Consider the following 19,611-nt stretch of genomic DNA (forward strand, 5'->3'; position numbering starts at 1 on the left):
TAAAAACAAATGTAGTCACCACATCTAAGGTAAGCTGTCAGATAGCACAGTGCATGTCCAGCAAAACTTTTTCTTTTAGTTTTATATACAGTAGCATTGGAAAGGATTAGATCTCTTATTGAGTTTTTTTTAACTGCTACCCAGGATCAGTTAGAGAGTTTTACCAGATCAGAAATAAGGGGAAATCTCCAACAGCAGCCCAGGCATAAATAAAAGTACCTTTTTATTTTCGTTTATAAGGGCAACCTCTCAACTTTTTATTTTTGTCTTTGTCACTTACTGTCTAGTGAAACTCTTGTCACTTTGATGATAAATAAGGGAAAAATTCTTTGTTAGGGCACCAGATAGCATTAAAAACCTGACCGGGGTTTGTCCTTTCATACTCTATCCAAAACTAAAAGAAAAAGGTTTAGCTAGACATGAACTTCAAATTTTTATTTTTGGGTTTAGGCACTCTTTTAAGTGTTAGGGTGGCTTAAGAGGTATGGCATTGTTTTAGTGGAGAGGTTAAATTTTCAGGTAGGGGAAAGTTAGGATGTGCTTTCTATGTTAGGGACACTTATTGAAAGTTGTGGGGTTTTTTTCTTCTTTTAAGCAGAGAGCCCACGCTGAAAACTACCAGTGCTGGAATCTGGACACCCAAAAATATTTTATAATTTTTTTTATTATTTTAGGATCACGCTTCACAAGAAAATCACACTACAGATTTAGCAGTTGTTACCTTCACTGCCTAGAAATGCAGTTAGCGAGGGGCAGAGGCGTTTGTTAAGGTTTATTGAATTCTACTTTGTTTACTAATAATCCAAAATCTTGCTTTGGATTTGCTGTTTTTTTCCAGTGTATCACATGTCATTTCTTTTCTGTACTTCAGAAATGGCAGAGAGGCACAACATAAAGCATATTTTGAAGCTTGCTCGGGATCTGGTTTACAAAGTGCAGACACTGATCGAGAACAAGTAAATGGGTGCCATTGGGAGAAGCACAGCCACATTCACCACACCAGAAAACTTCCAACACCATGGAGCCCTGCAAATCATTTCTCAGCAATGGAATCAGGTCTCAAAAGAAGCTAAAGGGTTATAAAATATCTAATCAGCCAGTTTATTTACTTAAGTAAGTGCCAGAAACTGAAGCCAGTTTTAGTAGCAGAGGAAATGGCTACTACAAGAATGAATTTCCCATGTTTTTCTTTGTTTAACTTTTTTTTTCATTTGACCTTGTGAGTTTATTGTTAAACCAAAGACCTCAACACACAATTGCTCCTCTTGCTGATTTCAGATTCTGTCTGTAGAAGTTGGTGAGTTTGAGTTCATTTCTGATCCTTCCTAGTGGTTACTGTTGATACACAGCGCACAGATCATAAGGAGGGATTGATAATGGCCATAGTTAGAAAACATTAGCACAAATAGAGCTCTGATGTATAATTTATTTGTAATGATAGTTCCAATATAACGTGATTTCACTTTCTGCACATAACCAGCTGCTAATTTCTGTACATTAATCTCCACAAGGGTCCCCCATGTTGTCCTTCTGGAGGGCCAACATGTACACTTTCAGATTTTATTCTTCTTAGTATTCCTAGCTGGCTACACAGCGTTATCACTGCAGGGAAGCTTTATAGGCACAATGGAAAGTTTAGAAGGGGGAAATATATTGAATATATTTATTTTTACTGAAACTTCCGTTTTTACATTTATTTATTTTGATAGATGTGGTATGAGAATAATTGTGGTTGTCACTAACACTGAAAAAAGAGGCATTAGTTGTGATATGCTTAAAGATTTGCGCAGAGCTGAAAAGTAAAGACACCAGCACTCTGCAAATCCCAGCTGTGAAATAACCTTTTGCAGTATTTTTGTGTTCTTACGTGCAGGTCAGTAGGAAGGGAGTACACAACACAAGAGGGTAGCATTGTTCATTTTTGCAAGGAGCAGAATAAGCTTGATCTTTCCCACCTTTTCCTGTTTATATTAGCTGAAGCATACCATAACAAAAGCAAGAATATTTTAATTTGGCTTTTCATGCATTGTAATGTTATGTAGTCATTTTCAACAGTCAGTCCACAAAAACATTTTTTTAATTGTTGAGTCAGTACTAGCAGCTTGAATCATTGACCATCTCTACGAGACTGTGGTTTAAGATGTCTGTAGCTGAGGTCTCCAGGTTACCCATTGTAGCAGAACCCCACTCTAAATATTCAATTGTTTGTTTATTTTAAATTAATGAGACAGCATAAAGTAAAGGTAGCACTTAAATTTGAGCTGCATTAAAGTCCATGCAATGCTGACAGGAGGCAAGGTGATTCAGTCCACCAGCAACCACCCAGAACTATAATATTGGTTTATCTGGACTTGACCTATCAATCTTAAGTGCCACTGTAATGAATACAGAATTGGAGCACATGCATTTGTAGATTTTACCTGCCAAATGAAATGTAAATATATATACTGTTGTGATCAGCCCACCTCTGTTGTGCTGCTGAAAGCTTACTCCTTCTATGTGCCATCCTCCAAAGAATATTTAACATTGAACTCACGTTAGGAACCCCTGCTATAGATGCAGTAGTTAGAGGGTGAACCATATGTTCAGAACATGGCACACCTGGCCTTTATTTATACAGCATTACATTTGTGACTCTCTGCAAATATTTAACAGTTCTGCTCCTCATAAAAGTAGTTTTTTTGGAGAAAACTCTGTTAAAGCTATCCTGACTTACTGCTGTAGAGCAGTTGTTGCCTGTCCAATATATTTTTTCATGTAAAATATGAAACAGTGAGTCTTGCTGCCTCTCTCTACAGAATTGATAGGACCAGTGGGACACAACATTCATTCAGAGTTTCTATTCATGTAGTCTGCTCCTTGTTGTAGTTCTGCTACTCACATAGTACATTTCAAACGGAATACACTGCTTTGGAGGGCATGTCAGACGTGTACTTTCCTAACAGTTATTTTATACCGAGACTCACCTCCCTGAAACCCCACGTTGAACTAATATTCCCAATGTAGAAAACAAAGGTAAATTGTGAACAGACTCCTGTCTGACAGGACAGCAGGCATAGTACCTCCCAGTAGGAGACAAGACCCCTGTGTGGCGCTGCCCTTAGTCTTCTGCATTTAACAAGAAAGAGCATGCAGAATTTTATTATTAAAATAGTGGGTGTAAATGCTCCATTTCATTGTATAAATAAAACAATGTCAGTGCCAGTAGCTTACTGTTCCCCAGAAAGGCATTTTAGAAATGCTTACCTATTTTAGTTAGATGAATTTGCTTAGGACTTGTATTGAGACTCTTGTAAGAGGGACTTTACAAGCCTGCTTACTTTGTCTTCAAAAGTCATTGAGAAAGCATGGTATTAACCAAGCGGCCCCCAAACACCATTTGTCATCCCTGAGGACTTAAGAACCTGAGTAAACTTGATGAAAAAGTTACTATCCTAAATCTGTATTTTTATGTTATCTTTTTTTTGGTGTTGTTGGCAAGTGGTGTAGTTGCGTTAAAAAAAAAAACTCAGCTAAATTATATTTTTATTAAAAACATGATAAAGTATGATATTTGGGGATATGGCTTCAGGTCCTACAAAAAAGCAACTTTGCATATCCAGTGTTAAAAATGGCTCTATAACTCTATCATAATATAATAGGTAATTATCTTTGCTGTTTTTGCAAGTACATTTGTGTCCTCAGATATCAGTGTTTTGAATAACTTATAATAAGGGTAAAGAGTATTTATTTATTTATTAACTTTACATTTCTGTGTGTCCTTGTTACAGTTAGTGTGTGTAAATCATTTTATCAGTAAAGGTATCTCTTAAATGTTGCAGACATATCTTGTATATGTGTTCAGAAGAGTCTGTTTGTGTGAAGAGATGAAAAACACATAAAGAGTGATGTTATTTTTCCAACTTTCTATGAATGATATGGATCACAAAGCATATATGATATTCAGTGTATTGCCTTTATCCACATGTTATCGTTCTGAATGTTTATTTTGTTGCTTCTCCGGTAAAAGTTACTACAGATATTATGTGTTCACCAAAATTTTTGTGAGCTGTCTACAGAATTGTACCTTTCATCCGTATTAGGGCAGAGTTAAGTCACAGCAGTGTATATACACATTTCCTCAGGATACAAGAATATAGACTCAGTTCACAAAGCTCTAACACCAGCTTAACGCTAAGCACATTTTGGCTGGTTCCTAATGAACCAGCCAAAATTTAACCAGTGGGTGACTATGGCAGCCCCACTCTGCCTGAAATTCTTGAATTGAAAAATAAAAGGAGGCAGGTAGAAATTTGTTAACTAAACAGCGCTGACATCCAGTCACACACAGGCACTGTTTTGGGATTCTCACAGCCAGCAATGCAATAGATGCAGCATTACATTCGTCTCTTCTCAATGTGTAGCATGGATGAAGGAATTTGTTAGACCTTTTTCTTTCAGCCTGCATGCTTTATCATTTTGCACTAATGAGTCAGCAGATTTTGCTGATCACATTTTGGAGTAAATATATGGAGGTGCACAAATTACTTAAACATTAAGCTGAGAATTTTGATTATCTTTGATTGTGGTGGTACAGGCAGCGAGGTGGGTAACTGGTATTTGTTCGCTTTGCAGTGAGGACTTTATTTCACCTTTTGAAAGCGATGACAGTGTTGCTTTAAAGTTTGGACTTCTTAACAAAGTCATACTTTTTGAGAGATGGATAAAAAAGAAGCTAGATAAAGTTGATAACAGACATTTTGTGTTGTCTGCCTTTGGACCCTAGTACAGTTTAATTTTAAAGCTCAATTGATTCTTTAGTTTAAAACAGTTAAACAGGTGAATCAAAACAAAAGGTGCTCAGTGTCTTACAGTTTTTCATTTTTCATTAGCAGCTACAGCCTGAGTAGAAAAGCCTGTACCTTGCCAGTAGCTGCAGTGTTCTCTGTGTGGAAGCAGTGGTCTCATTGCAGAGGTCTGACACACCCCCTATTGAGTCAGACCTATAGCTCTGCAATTGGCAAAGCTCAAAGCTGATTGGAGAACTGTGACTCTTACTCTGCCAGGGGCCTATCGGACCTCTGCAACATGAGTGATGTTTCACCATAGAGAGCTATGGTACCATTCTGCAGCTGCTGGCAGGGGGTAGGCTTTACTACTCAGGATGTAGCTGATCTAGAAATAAAATTAATTAAAAGACATTAAGTGCCTTTTGTTTTAATGTTGTTAGAATATATTTAGCTTATTTAAACTGAAGGTTCAATTGGTCTTTTAACTCTAAACCACCTAACTGTAATCTCCTAAAATAAGGAAACACCGGCCCAATATATATTGTGACATTGCACCCCAGCCTATTGAAGTTATTCAATACATTTTTCTTTTTAGGACACAATGGCACATTGAGTAACACAGAATTGCCTTTTTGTAAAAAAACAAAAAACTACCATCTAAAAATTATTCTTGGCACCACCAAGAAGAATGCCATCTCTGCCCATCTGTAGTAAAAAAAAATATCCCCCAATTATAGATGGAATCAACTGTGTGGATTTTAATTAATCATGTATTTTACAATACAGACCTCCCATATGTGGCCCATCTGTTTTTATAGCTTCTTTTTACCTTGTGTAAGGATTAGTTCATTAATAAGATGTGTATCATTTATATCCTCATTCTAGTGCAAAGGAAGACTAGATAAATATATAGATATATCTCTCTGAGTAAAGCCTAAATGATGCCATGCAACTATGTATTATATGCTTTTTTTATGAGTCACTGCCACCATTTGCTAACCCATCCATTATTTCTGCTCATACATTTAAGAAAACTGAGTATTTTCATTTGGAAACATTTTTTTTTTTTAATTTAAACTTTAATTGGGCCCTGATCCTTGTAGTACAATGGATCGCCACACACATTTCTTTGTCTTGGGCCTGGGAGTTGTCCAACATGTGTATCACAGTGAGTCCACTTAGATATAATAGTTCTCTGTGAGTGTTAATATGCCTGCAGAGATGGACTTGCTGAGATTATGAAAAAGCAGGGCCACTGTTGGAGGGGCCACCTCTCTGATATCATAACTTAGTTTGAGTGTAAATTCCATTAAATATGTGGCATATGGTTCCAACAGATGCCTCAACACAGTTAACTCTAAAATGAAAAATCTTTATCTGTGCTGTATCCTAAATATAGAAAGATCACAAATGACATGGAACTGTTTGAAGCATTTACTATACTGTATTACTGTTTAGTAAGTCCTAATATGTATACATGATCAGTAAGTTATAAAATGGGACCTCTTTATAAACACAGGAGAACAAAAAGATATAAATCAGACATGCTGCCTAAAGTAACTAATAAGATTCCCTGTCTGTTTTCTAGGAGAATAACAAATTAAATATGACTGGTAATTGTGTACAACTGTATACAATTGCATCATCAGAAGGAGCAGCAAGTTATAAACTGAGACCTGTTTAGAAAAACAGGATTAAAAAAAGGATTGAAAGAGTTAGTTCTCCTGTAATGGCATTTTTAAAAAAAATCCATATGCATAACAGCTTTATCTGTGCATTAAAATGCACTCCCGTTTTTGAAATTATCCTTACTTTTGATGCTGCTTCTACTGTAGGCTCTCCCTCTCCATCCTACATAGATGGCAGGACAGACCAACCATTGGGTGCACAGCCCCAACACCTCACAAATAAGCACTCAGCTTTCTAATCATGCATGTGCAGTCTATTTTCTCTTGTTTCAGCAGCTGAGCTCAGCATTCTACAAGTGAGAGAGACGGAATAGGCTGCAAATGCATGGTTCTCATAGCTGAGTGCTTGGTTTGTGAGTTGTTAGGGGCATGCATTCAACAGCAGAACAGAGAAGATCCCACTGTAGAAGCCGCATCAAAAGTAAGGACCATTTTTAAAGTGAGGACAGCATTTATTGTACAGACAGAGCTCTAATGCATATGAATTTTTTATGCAATTAAAAGTAAAATAACCCTTTAAAAAAACCCTGTAAAATAAAAAGAGTTGCTGGCCTTAAGGACCAATCAGATGTGATATTTTGGTTTTCCTGCAAAATAAAACCTCAGATATGAGCCATCAGTCTATGCAACAGTTTTATTTTTATTCAGGACTGGTTCACACTGGGAATCCTGTGTAATTCACATGCAATGCTGTGCGGTGTGATTTTAGCCCATTCATTTTGAAATGGGCTGAAAACGCGCTACATTGTACCAATAGTAGTGCATGCACTACTTTGGAAGCCCACTGCAACCGCATCACATAGCGACCTGTATTTGGGGTGTCACTAACATAATATTGACACCCACTGCCGATCACAACTGCAGGGCATCTTGAACACAGTGTGGGAAACACGCACAGAACATGGGTTTCCCGCACCGCATTCTGGTGTGAACTGGCCCTTTTTTCTACAGTTTTTATAAACTTGTTCTTTAATGTTTTTATAAATGCTCTGATATGGTTAAGAGGGGAATGACGTATTACTATAGATTATACTTACATATATCACCATGTTCACTCCAGCCCACTTTTGAATGCTTTCAGATACCACAGTACAGTTTTTCCAGTTCACTTTATATTGAGTTACTCATTAACTGCACTTTGTGGCGTTACCTAGCACAGAATGTGAAATGAATCATACAAGTATTTGTCATAGTCCCTGACTCACCATGAGATGCCAGGTAATCTAATTAACCCTAGAGTCAACTCACAAAAGCACTGTTAACATTGGAGATCACAAGATATAATACCTTAACACAAGCTATTCCTGTTAATGAAATGTGTCATGGTTGTCACCAGTACATAATACAGAAGTCATGTAGTATTTCACCTTTGCCCATTATTTTAACCACTTCAGAATACCTATTTCATTTCAAATTACAACACCAACTATACCTAGTCCATCAGGGCTAAAGTATGAAAATGTTGCAAGAAGACACTATTTTGCTGTAAACAATTTAGTTTATATCTAAACATGCAGAGATGCAACAAAATAAATATGGTATAATTTTTGGCATTATTTATGTGAAACATTTCAAATTGGTAATGATTATGTTTTTTATAGAGTGAAATTCTTTACAGAGTGTTCATAATCTCATATGAAATTGTGCCACCATTTGTTGAGTTCTGCTTTATGCAAGACCAAAACAGCATTCTAGAGGTGTCCAACAATTATTTCTTAGTTCTGCTACATGCACCGTGAAATACAGCCCTTCATAGTTATATCGCTATAAACATTATGGGGTTGAGTTACTAAATGGGCTGTCCACTTTGCAAAGGAATTTGCCCCAGAGCTCAGTGAATGTGGTGAAGTTGCACTTTTGCAAAGAATACCCCTTCACATGCAAGGACAATTTAAAAAAAAAAACAGTTTTGCTTGCACATGATTTACAGTTGTGACCAAAATTATTCAACCCCCACTGAAATTGAGTGTTTTGGCCAGTTTGACATTGCTTTTGATCATTCAGTCATCTTGCTTACATTTACATTAAAGAGGCACTTGTAGGTCAGACAAATATAACATAACAGTTATAATGAAATAACCACAAATGTCTTTTCTGTGCTCACAGCATTATCAGTTTTATTCAACCCCCAAGTGACATTCAATCTTAGTACTTAGTACAGCATCCTTTTACAGTTATAACAGCTTTTAAACGTGAAGCATAGCTTGACACAAGTGTCTTGCAGCGATCTACGGGTATCTTCGCCCATTCTTCATGGGCAAAGGCCTCCAGTTCAGTCACATTCTTAGGCTTGCGCACTGCAACTGCTTTCTTTAAGTCCCACCAGAGGTTCTCAATCGGATTTAAGTCTGGTGACTGCGATGGCCACTCCAAAATGTTCCAGCCTTTCCTCTGCAACCATGCTCTAGTGGACTTGGAGGTATGCTTGGGATCATTGTCCTGTTGAAAGGTCCAACGTCTCCCAAGCCTCAGGTGTGTGACGGACTGCATCACGTTTCCATCCAATATCTCCTGGTACTGAAGAGAATTCATGGTACCTTGCACACGCTGAAGCTTCCCTGTACCTGCAGAAGCAAAACAGCCCCAAAGCATGATTGACCCTCCACCATGCTTCACAGTAGGCAAGGTGTTCTTTTCATCATAGGCCTTGTTCTTCCTCCTCCAAACATAGCGTTGATCCATGGGCCCAAACAGTTCTAATTTTGTTTCATCAGTCCACAGAACACTATCCCACAACTTTTGTGGTTTGTCCACATGGCTTTTGGCATACTGCAGTCGACTCTTCTTATTCTTTGGAGACAGCAAGGGGGTACGCCTGGGAGTTCTGGCACGGAGGCCTTCATTACGCAGTGTGCGTCTTATTGTCTGGGCTGAAACTTCTGTACCCACATCTGACAAATCTTTTCTCAGTTCCTCAGCAGTCACACGGGGACTTCTCTCCACTCTACGCTTCAGGTAGCGCACAGCAGTCGAAGTCAGCATCTTCTTTCTGCCACGACCAGGTAGCGTTTCAACAGTGCCCTTTGCCTTGAATTTGCGAATGATGCTTCCTAAGGTGTCTCTTGGTATGTTTAACATCTTTGCAATCTTCTTATAGCCATTGCCCTTCCTGTGAAGAGAAATCACCTCTTCTCTTGTCTTCCTGGACCATTCTCTTGCCTTCACCATGTTTGTAACCACACCAGTAAATGTCTAGAAGGAGCTGAGTATCACAGTCATTTTAAAGCTGCCTAATTGGTGCTTATTATGCTTGATTGCTGCTCGGTGACATCCACAGGTGTTTTCAATACCTGATGGAAAGCACCTGTATGAACCTCTGTTCTTCAGAGTGGTAGTCTTTAAGGGGTTGAATAATTGTGGCAATGAAGAAACCACATAAGAACCATTTACTACTGTATTACATAAACAATTGATGTCATTTTAGTTGCATTTGGGTAGTTACAACGTCCTTGTAGGATTTGATTCTGAATACAATTCCAAATGTACACTATAGTCCCTAAACCCCTTTACAGCATTGGGGGTTGAATAATTTTGGTCACAACTGTAGCAAATCAATCCCTATATAACTAAAACTATATACAACACATGCATGCTTTTGATGTGAAGACTGCCAAAAGAGTGGACAGCTATTTCAGGTTGATAACCTTAATCAGTAGACACCATTTACCACCAAATGAAGGCCTGATATATCCTGAAAATAACAAGGCATAATTTATTGGTATGTACAGTTTTACAAATAAAGCCTGAATGCAGTTTCGCAACTTTGCCATATAAGATTAATTTTGCCTTCAGGCATTAATAAGTTAAAAAAGCAGAGCCTTTCCTGCCCAACTCCCATACAAAATGTAATTTTCTCTAAAACTGTAAGTGCACTCAGGCTTAACTTTCATAAACACAATGGATCTGATTTATGAAAGGTAAATAGACTGTGCTCTCATTTTCCCAGAGCTTAGTGAATGTGATGAAGCCTTACTTTGTAAAAACAAATACCCAATCAAGTGCAAGAAAAATTTAAAAAGTATTTTTACTAGTACATGATTGGATGATGGAAATATGCAGAGCTTTACCAATTCAGGGTGCATTCACACCTTCAAACGCACCCTTGCCTGTGATTATATGTGAGAACCCCAGCGGGGGTTCCTGCAAGTGATTGGCCCTGGACGCAGACTGCCTCTCATTCCCACCTCTCAGTCCTGTACAACTGTAACAAGCTTCACATTATATCTTTAACAAACTGATAGACATATATGGACTATATACTATATACACAGTCTTTCTATAAATAATTGACAATTGATATTACGGTGTCAAGAAACATGTATGAAGAAACTATGTGCTGCTTGGCCTAATAGTAGTCACTTGGTCTGCCATGGCTGAACTGTCACCCACCCTTCTAATTTCTAGTTTCCTGTATGTTTTTATAGTTATTTTCTGGTAGTGCCCCATCAAGATCCTACTTTCTGCACAACTTCCTATAAAGTTTCAAAGACAACAGAAACAAAACCCTCAAACTTGCAGTATATTCGTCAACGTAACTAGTAAATCTTTTATAAATTGGGTTTGCTAGTAGTAGAGTGTTGTACAGAGCTAGCCATGGATAGTGTTAGGAGTGAAAATGTGCAATTCGTGTGACAATACCTTTTGTGTGGCTAACTAACTGTAGTTTGAGGTACAAGCTTTCAAAAACACTTAGTTTCCTACTTCAGGCATGGTTTCAACAAAACTAAGGGGTTGATTTGTACATTTTTTCAAACAAAATACACCACGTTCTCCGGAGAATCATACATTTTTCTAATTCGATTCAGTTGGAAAATTAGTGAATTCTGGGGGATAATAGTTTGGCTTCACTTTGAAGTGTTATTTCTTGGTGCTATGTGGTGACTCTGGCCTTTCACAAAGTGCTGATTTGGTCTTGTCTTTGTACTATTACATGTACCATGTGTGTGAGAATTAATCTATGTATGCCACATTTATGTCATTTTACGTATACTATACATCAAACATATCACTTGTAACCAGTATGTTTTGCTTAAATGAGCATGAAAATGAGCTCCTAATGGTAAGTCAAAATGCAAAACATATTGGGTAACGTTGATATATGCTTATATTTATTTATTTTTTGTGTCTAATTGTATTTATTGTCAGCCTCAGAACTCAACAATGGTAGACATTTTTATATGATTTTATTCAAATTTTATTTTTATTATGTAAATTTCTCTGTACTAAGAGGCAAACAAAAATATATTATATATGGTATATGTATTTTCAAACAATAAAACTCCTTGTTGTTACTAAAATATCCATATGAGTGTTGGTTATATATGTAATAAAACACATTTTGTACATATGCTCAGTTCAAGGATATGCCTAAACTGCCATCTTAAATGCATTTTATCAGCCTACAGATTCAATTGCAAACAAAGCATTATTTTTGTCTAACGTGGGCCATATTAAAAATTTACAAGTCAATGTCTTGTCTACATTTTGCTGTGAAGTGCTTTACACCGCTGAAGAGCTGCCACACCCCTTGTTCAATAAGAGTGCCTCTTTGATCAGTAAAGGTGTTCTTACTGGGTAGGGTAGTGGTGGTGGGCAGTTAGGGCTTATCCCAGAAGTAGGGGAAGCCAGGCCCTGAGTCACAGATTAGTTTTAAATAACGATGCAAAGACTATTCTGTACATTATAGCAACAAATTTGAGTTCAGCTTTCACACATCCAGCCAAGAGTAATCACAACTGCAGTGGCAGATTTGTGTAGGGTTTCTACTGGGTATAGCAGCTGCAACCATAGTATTTTGCCAAGAGAAGCCTAACTGTATGTCAGCTAAAAATATCTACTATGCATTCAGTTAAAAAACAATATTTGAATATTATTTTATATAAAGACTCCATACTTACAAAAAGCCACTTAAATCAGCTACACTTGTTTCAGTGCTTCACATTTTCTTCAACTATTTTCTCTAAAAGGAGTACTTGGACAAAAGAAATCACCAAAATACCCTAGAAGAATAATGTGCCATCATTTATGGCCCTTAACGGTATGAAAGTTAGTATAAAGTAATAAGGGTATACACTTTACTAACATTCATATCTACGTATCTAATAGAAGTTTGGCCAGGCTATGGTCATTCAAATATTTACAGTACATACTCCTATAAAAAACAGTAAATGAGCTTTAGAACAAACCCTCACTGACCTATGTAGCTGTAGTCATTGTGGAGTAATTCATCCTTAAAATTTCTCTCTTTACTCTGTCTTTTAAGATTGTTTGGACCAAGCTGGCCCAAACAAACTATTTTCATTGCTAAGATTTTTTTGCAGCTGGGAGCACTGTAACATACTGTAGTAGCACCAGCTACATAAGGTATGCAGCGCTGTGTTTCACAGCAGTACAAGAGCCCTCTCATAAGCTGCCTGAACAAAATTTAAGTCGGGCGAAGTTCTTCCCAGCCATTCAGAGGGAGCTATGCTTTTTTTTTTTCAGTGAATTCAAGGCTTCCTCTGGCTGTGGTGGGCAGGCAGCTGATGTCACGATCTCCACCTCAGCCAATCAGGAGAAGTCTTGTATTCACTCATAAAAATACAAGGCTTCCTCTGGCTGAAAAGCACTCTTATATGACTCATTTTTGTTCCGGCTGCAAATGGGAAGTCGTCCATACTGATGTGGAACACAGTGCTGCATACTGTGTGTAGCAGATGCGACAGTATGATACAGCGCACATATCCACTGAAAAATTTAGTAATGGAAATGATTTCTTTTGGCCAGTTTGTTCCAAATTAGCTATTTAACCACTTGACCTCCGGTAGGTTTTACCCCCTTCATGACTAGGCTATTTTTTGCTGTTCTGCACTGAGCAATTGCTCAGTTATGCAACACTGTACCCATTTTAAATTTATATAATTTTTTTCACACAAATAGAGCTTTATTTTGGTGGTATTTGATCCGCACTGGCAAAATTATTATTTGATCCCCTGCAGATTTTGTAAGTTTACCCACTTGCAAAGAAATGAAGGGTCTATAATTTTTATCATAGGTGTATTTTAAATGGTAAAGACAGAATATCAACCAAAAATCCAGAAAAAAACACATTATATAAATGGTATAAATTGAGTTGCAGTTCAATGAGTAAAATAAGTATTTGATTCTCTACCAACCAACAATAATTTTGGCTCCCACAGACTGGCTATGTGCTCATGTGGTACACAGATTAGTCCTGTCAATTTAAGAAGGTGCTCCTAACAACAACTCGTTATATGTATACAAGACACCTGTCCACAGAATCTCTTTCTTCCATTCAAACCTCACCACCATGGGCAAGACCAAAAAGCTGTCAGAAAAGATTGTAGACCTTCACAAGGCTGGAATGTGCTACAAGACCATCAGCAAGAAGCTTGGTGAGAAGCAGACAACTGTTAGAATGATGGTTATTTTGTATTTCTTTAATTTGCCAATACTCAATGGCCTCAAAGCAATATTTCACCTCATGGGGTAAGGATGATCATGAAAAAAGCGAGGGACCAGCCTAAAACTACACAGAAGGAACTTGTGAGTGATCTCAAGGCAGTTGGGACTATAGTCACCAAACAAACCATTGATAATGCAATACGCCGCCATGGATTGAAATACGCCCGGAAGGTCCCCCTTCTCAAGAAGGCACATGTACAGGCCCATCTGAAGTTTGCCAATGAACATCTAAATGATTCAGAGAAGGACTGGGAGAAAGTGCTGTGGTCAGATGAGACAAAAATTGAGCTCTTTGGAATTAACTTGACTCGGCATGCTTGGAGGAAGCAAAATGCTGACTATGACCCTAAGAACACCATCCCTGCAGTCAGGCACAGAGGTGGAAACATTATGCTTTGGCACTGTTTCTCTGCTAAAGGTACAGGCTGACTTTGCCACATTGAGGGGCCAATGGCCGGGGCTATGTATTGCAAAATCTTGAATGAGAACCTTCTTCCCTCAGAAAGAATACTGAAGATGGGTCTGCCAACATGACAATGACCCAAAACATACTGTCAAGACAACAAAGGAGTGGCTCAAGAAGAAGCATATTAAGGTCATGGAGTGGCCTAACCATGCTCCAGGCCTTAATCCTATAGAAAATTTATGGAGGGAGCTGAAACTTCAAATTGCCAAGCAACAGCCAAGAAACCTTAAGAATTTAGAGAAGATCTGTAAAGAAGAGTGGATCAAATACCCTCCTGAGATGTGTTCAAACCTGGTAACCAACTACAAACATCTTACCTCTGTGCTTGCCAACAAGGATTTCTCCACCAAGTACTAAAACATGTTTTGCTTGGGGATCTGCAACTGCAACTCAGTTTATAACATTTACATCCTGTGATTTTTTTTTTCTGGATTTTTAGTTGATATTCTGTCTCTACCATTTAAAATACACCTATGATGGCAAACTTCCAAAATCTGCAGGAGATCAAATAATTATTTTCTCCACTATATATAAATGAGAAAAGACATCCAGTAAAATAAAATGTATTCATAAATTTAGGCCAATATGTATTCTGCTACATTTCTTTGGTAAAACAAAATACAATAGGTGTATATTAATTGGTTTGCATGAAAGTTATATCGTCTACAAACTATGGTATATATATATTTGAAAATTGATCAGTCCTGATGTACTAATGGCCTATCTCTGCGGTATTTAGTAAGAGGAATGGCAAATTTATTTTGAAGTTGAACATTTTTGTTACAATTTTTTGGAAAATGAAGAATTTAAATAAAATGTGGGGTTTTTTTTTCACAGTCTTTATTTTTACATACTGTCACCAATGCAGTACAGCGTCATATACAGTTGTGTCCAAAATTATTCAACCCCCAATGCTGTAAAGGGGTTTAGGGACTATAGTGTACATTTGGAATTGTATTCAGAATCAAATCCTACAAGGACGTTGTAACTACCCAAATGCAACTAAAATGACATCAATTGTTTATGTAATACAGTAGTAAATGGTTCTTATGTGGTTTCTTCATTGCCACAATTATTCAACCCCTTAAAGACTACCACTCTGAAGAACAGAGGTTCATACAGGTGCTTTCCATCAGGTATTGAAAACACCTGTGGATGTCACCGAGCAGCAATCAAGCATAATAAGCACCAATTAGGCAGCTTTAAAATGACTGTGATACTCAGCTCCTTCTAGACATTTACTGGTGTGGTTACAAACATGGTGAAGGCAAGAGAATGGTCCAGGAAGACAAGAGAAGAGGTGATTTCTCTTCACAGGAAGGGCAATGGCTATAAGAAGATTGCAAAGATGTTAAACATACCAAGAGACACCTTAGGAAGCATCATTCGCAAATTCAAGGCAAAGGGCACTGTTGAAACGCTACCTGGTCGTGGCAGAAAGAAGATGCTGACTTCGACTGCTGTGCGCTACCTGAAGCGTAGAGTGGAGAGAAGTCCCCGTGTGACTGCTGAGGAACTGAGAAAAGATTTGTCAGATGTGGGTACAGAAGTTTCAGCCCAGACAATAAGACGCACACTGCGTAATGAAGGCCTCCGTGCCAGAACTCCCAGGCGTACCCCCTTGCTGTCTCCAAAGAATAAGAAGAGTCGACTGCAGTATGCCAAAAGCCATGTGGACAAACCACAAAAGTTGTGGGATAGTGTTCTGTGGACTGATGAAACAAAATTAGAACTGTTTGGGCCCATGGATCAACGCTATGTTTGGAGGAGGAAGAACAAGGCCTATGATGAAAAGAACACCTTGCCTACTGTGAAGCATGGTGGAGGGTCAATCATGCTTTGGGGCTGTTTTGCTTCTGCAGGTACAGGGAAGCTTCAGCGTGTGCAAGGTACCATGAATTCTCTTCAGTACCAGGAGATATTGGATGGAAACGTGATGCAGTCCGTCACACACCTGAGGCTTGGGAGACGTTGGACCTTTCAACAGGACAATGATCCCAAGCATACCTCCAAGTCCACTAGAGCATGGTTGCAGAGGAAAGGCTGGAACATTTTGGAGTGGCCATCGCAGTCACCAGACTTAAATCCGATTGAGAACCTCTGGTGGGACTTAAAGAAAGCAGTTGCAGTGCGCAAGCCTAAGAATGTGACTGAACTGGAGGCCTTTGCCCATGAAGAATGGGCGAAGATACCCGTAGATCGCTGCAAGACACTTGTGTCAAGCTATGCTTCACGTTTAAAAGCTGTTATAACTGTAAAAGGATGCTGTACTAAGTACTAAGATTGAATGTCACTTGGGGGTTGAATAAAACTGATAATGCTGTGAGCACAGAAAAGACATTTGTGGTTATTTCATTATAACTGTTATGTTATATTTGTCTGACCTACAAGTGCCTCTTTAATGTAAATGTAAGCAAGATGACTGAATGATCAAAAGCAATGTCAAACTGGCCAAAACACTCAATTTCAGTGGGGGTTGAATAATTTTGGACACAACTGTAGCTGGTGTTTTGGGGATCAGGGATATTGACTATATATAATTTTTTATTCAATTTTTTTTTTTTTTTTTATACATACTGTCATCAGAGTGGTTCAGTTTCACCATAGTGACACTGTACTACTATGGGCGGTGATCAGGGAGTTTTTATTTTACACTATTATTGCTTATAACAGTCAGGTTCACTGTTACAAGCAATAGTTTTAGCTGTCATTAATGGGTTTCCATTCATGACAGCTTAGTTACTCTTGACATGCTGTGATTGGCTACAGCTAATTACATGATACAGATAGCCAGGTATCATGTGATAGCTGTGAGCCTGTGAGCCTATCACAGCTTCACAACACTAAGCAACCAGTCATGAATGTTTTGTTTACATTGTAATCATGTGATCGCTATGACCAATCATGATACCCTGGCCTGTGTACACAGTGCTCACAGGATCATGCCATTGCACATGTGCGGGTCGACATATCAGTATTTTGCCGGGCCGTAGTAAAACTACTGTGAGCAGGCGCCAAGTGGTTAATTTCTGCAACTGAGCTCACCCTACACCCTCTCATAGATTCAGTCTCTACATAAACACAGAGCAGGTGCACTGAGAGGGCGGGGAGCAGAGTACTGAGACCCAACTTCACTACTTTTGTGAAATTTGAGGAAAAATACTCCACGATGTCTGAACTGTGTCATTGTGGACTTGTTTTAAAGCTTATGTACTGCTTCTTATGATTATGTAAATATATGTCTATAGTCTGGCTACAATTCTAGTTTAACCACTTGTCTGCCTGGGCATTTTTTAATTTTTTTGCCACCATGTTAAAGTCTGCTTTTTTTTTGCTAGAAATGACTTTTAACTCCCAAGCAATTATATATTTTCTGACAGCAAGGACCCTGGAGAATAAAATAGTGTCAGTTGCAGTTTGTCACACGATATATACATAGCAGTAAATCCATATTTTTCTTGCAAGATGCACGAAAATTAATTTTGGTGCAACTGAACACAATATTATACCAAATTTTTTGGTAAAAAATAAAAGATGGGGTTGCGTCCTATAAATGGATACCAAACATGTGGAGTCTTAAAATTGCGTGAAATTGTAAAAAAAAAAAAAACCTATGGTACCCAAATTTCTCGCAACATTTTTACAGTCTTTACAGGTTATTAGTTAAGAGTTAATCGTAAATTATGGCCCTGGAATTGTTGCTCTCACCTCAAATGTGGTTGCAGAGATATCTCACATGTGGTGTATGTTTACATACATGGATAGACCTGTAAACCTGGAAGTAACATTTAGCATGTTGCTTCTTGGTTTATTAGTTGAAGGGGGATTTTCAAAGTTTCCATTGTTTATTATGGTCTTGGCCTCTACAGAGGAACTGGAACCACCGTGGGTAATGCCAGCAAAGAAGAGGGGGGCATGCACACTTTCAGAGCTGTGTAAAAGTTACTTTTACCTGTAGCTATCAATTAAAGGCTCACAGTGTCAACTGTGCTTACTTTAACTTCTTAAATACCAGGACGTTTATAAACGTGCATTGGTAGACAGGTGGTCAAGGAGTGGTGGTGGATCTCTATTTGTCCTAGTGCTTCCTTTGATAGAAGATCTGTTGCTTTGTTGATGTGTGTGTGTGGATAGATTGGTGAGAATTATTTTTACTTATTTTTCATTTATATTATCCAGTTCCTGATGGGACAAAGTACATGAAGTACTTTGTCGCATCTTCCTAGGTGTCCTGTAGCCCTAGCTCAAAGTCTGTCAGGTCACACTCCCTTGCTCCATGACCACCTGACACTGCAGCTAGCAAGATGGAATGCAGAGGGATGGGAGACTGACATTTCATCTTCCTCTTACTGGTTCTTAACTCGGGCAAGGGGCTGGGAGCTGGAGACAGGCATTCACTATCAAAATAGCCATCTCTGCAATAGCTGAAGTGTCGGAAGGCCATGTGCCAAGGAGGGGAGTGCTTCGTCCCACATCCCAGCTAGGGCACCAGTGAACACTGGAGACAAAGTACTACAGAGTAATGTAAAACATATTGGTGATAATTCTTCTTCATTAGGAGCATGTTCTAATGTTAGGAGCATTTTTTAATTTTTAATTGTAAGCTCTTCTTCAGATTTGAAAAAAATGCCCTTTCAAATGGAGCAAGGGGTGGTAAATCCTCTTTCACTGGCCTGTGCATGGCACAACATCGGCATCTGAACTATATTACTAAATAAGTCAAAATCATATACTGTTCTCTTCTCATTGACTGTTTGATTTTTCACAAATATGGTTAGTCGATCAATTTTGCTGGTTCTTACCTTAAAGAAAACCTATGGGTATCTAAAAGGATAAGAACTAAAGGACTGCAGGTTCTTGCTATGACTCATACTTTTTCAATAGCAATACTCCTACTGGTATTAGTGAAGCCTGGCCCCAGGCACTGCATTGTAAACTGTATGCAGGGGGTGTGCATTTACTCCACTATCAAGAAGTGGAGAAATCGGAGTTGTAGCACTGGGTGGCAGTGGAGGGGCCACTGCTATAAAAACAAAATGTGTGAGCTGATAGCTAATGTTGTCACCCAAAATCAAAAGCACCTAGGGTTTAAATGTGAGATGCACACAGGATTTCTTTGATATCCCCCAATCCAAAATATTCAACAGCAATTTGAAACAGTTTAGCACTATTTCTATCTCCTCTTAATTTACCTGACAGGTAACCAAATGAACATACCCAGGTG

The 19,611-nt window shown here is 38.3% G+C and overlaps 1 protein-coding gene across 2 annotated transcripts in view; it reads left to right on the forward strand.

The window, feature by feature from the left end:
• SGSM1 (small G protein signaling modulator 1) overlaps positions 1–11,926 on the forward strand; it is a 283,179-nt gene extending 271,253 nt beyond the window's left edge. For both annotated transcript variants that reach the window (XM_089684112.1, XM_089684111.1), the window contains one exon: positions 872–11,926. In XM_089684112.1, the coding sequence (XP_089540238.1) occupies positions 872–960 (89 nt within the window). In that variant the 3' untranslated portion in view covers positions 961–11,926. The remainder of the gene's footprint in view (positions 1–871) is intronic.
• The last annotated feature ends 7,685 nt before the right edge of the window (positions 11,927–19,611 follow it).

Source organism: Staurois parvus, unplaced genomic scaffold (assembly GCF_062004578.1).
Source record: "Staurois parvus isolate SC_StPar_1 unplaced genomic scaffold, SC_StPar_1.0 ptg000336l, whole genome shotgun sequence".
Lineage (NCBI taxonomy): Eukaryota > Metazoa > Chordata > Amphibia > Anura > Ranidae > Staurois > Staurois parvus.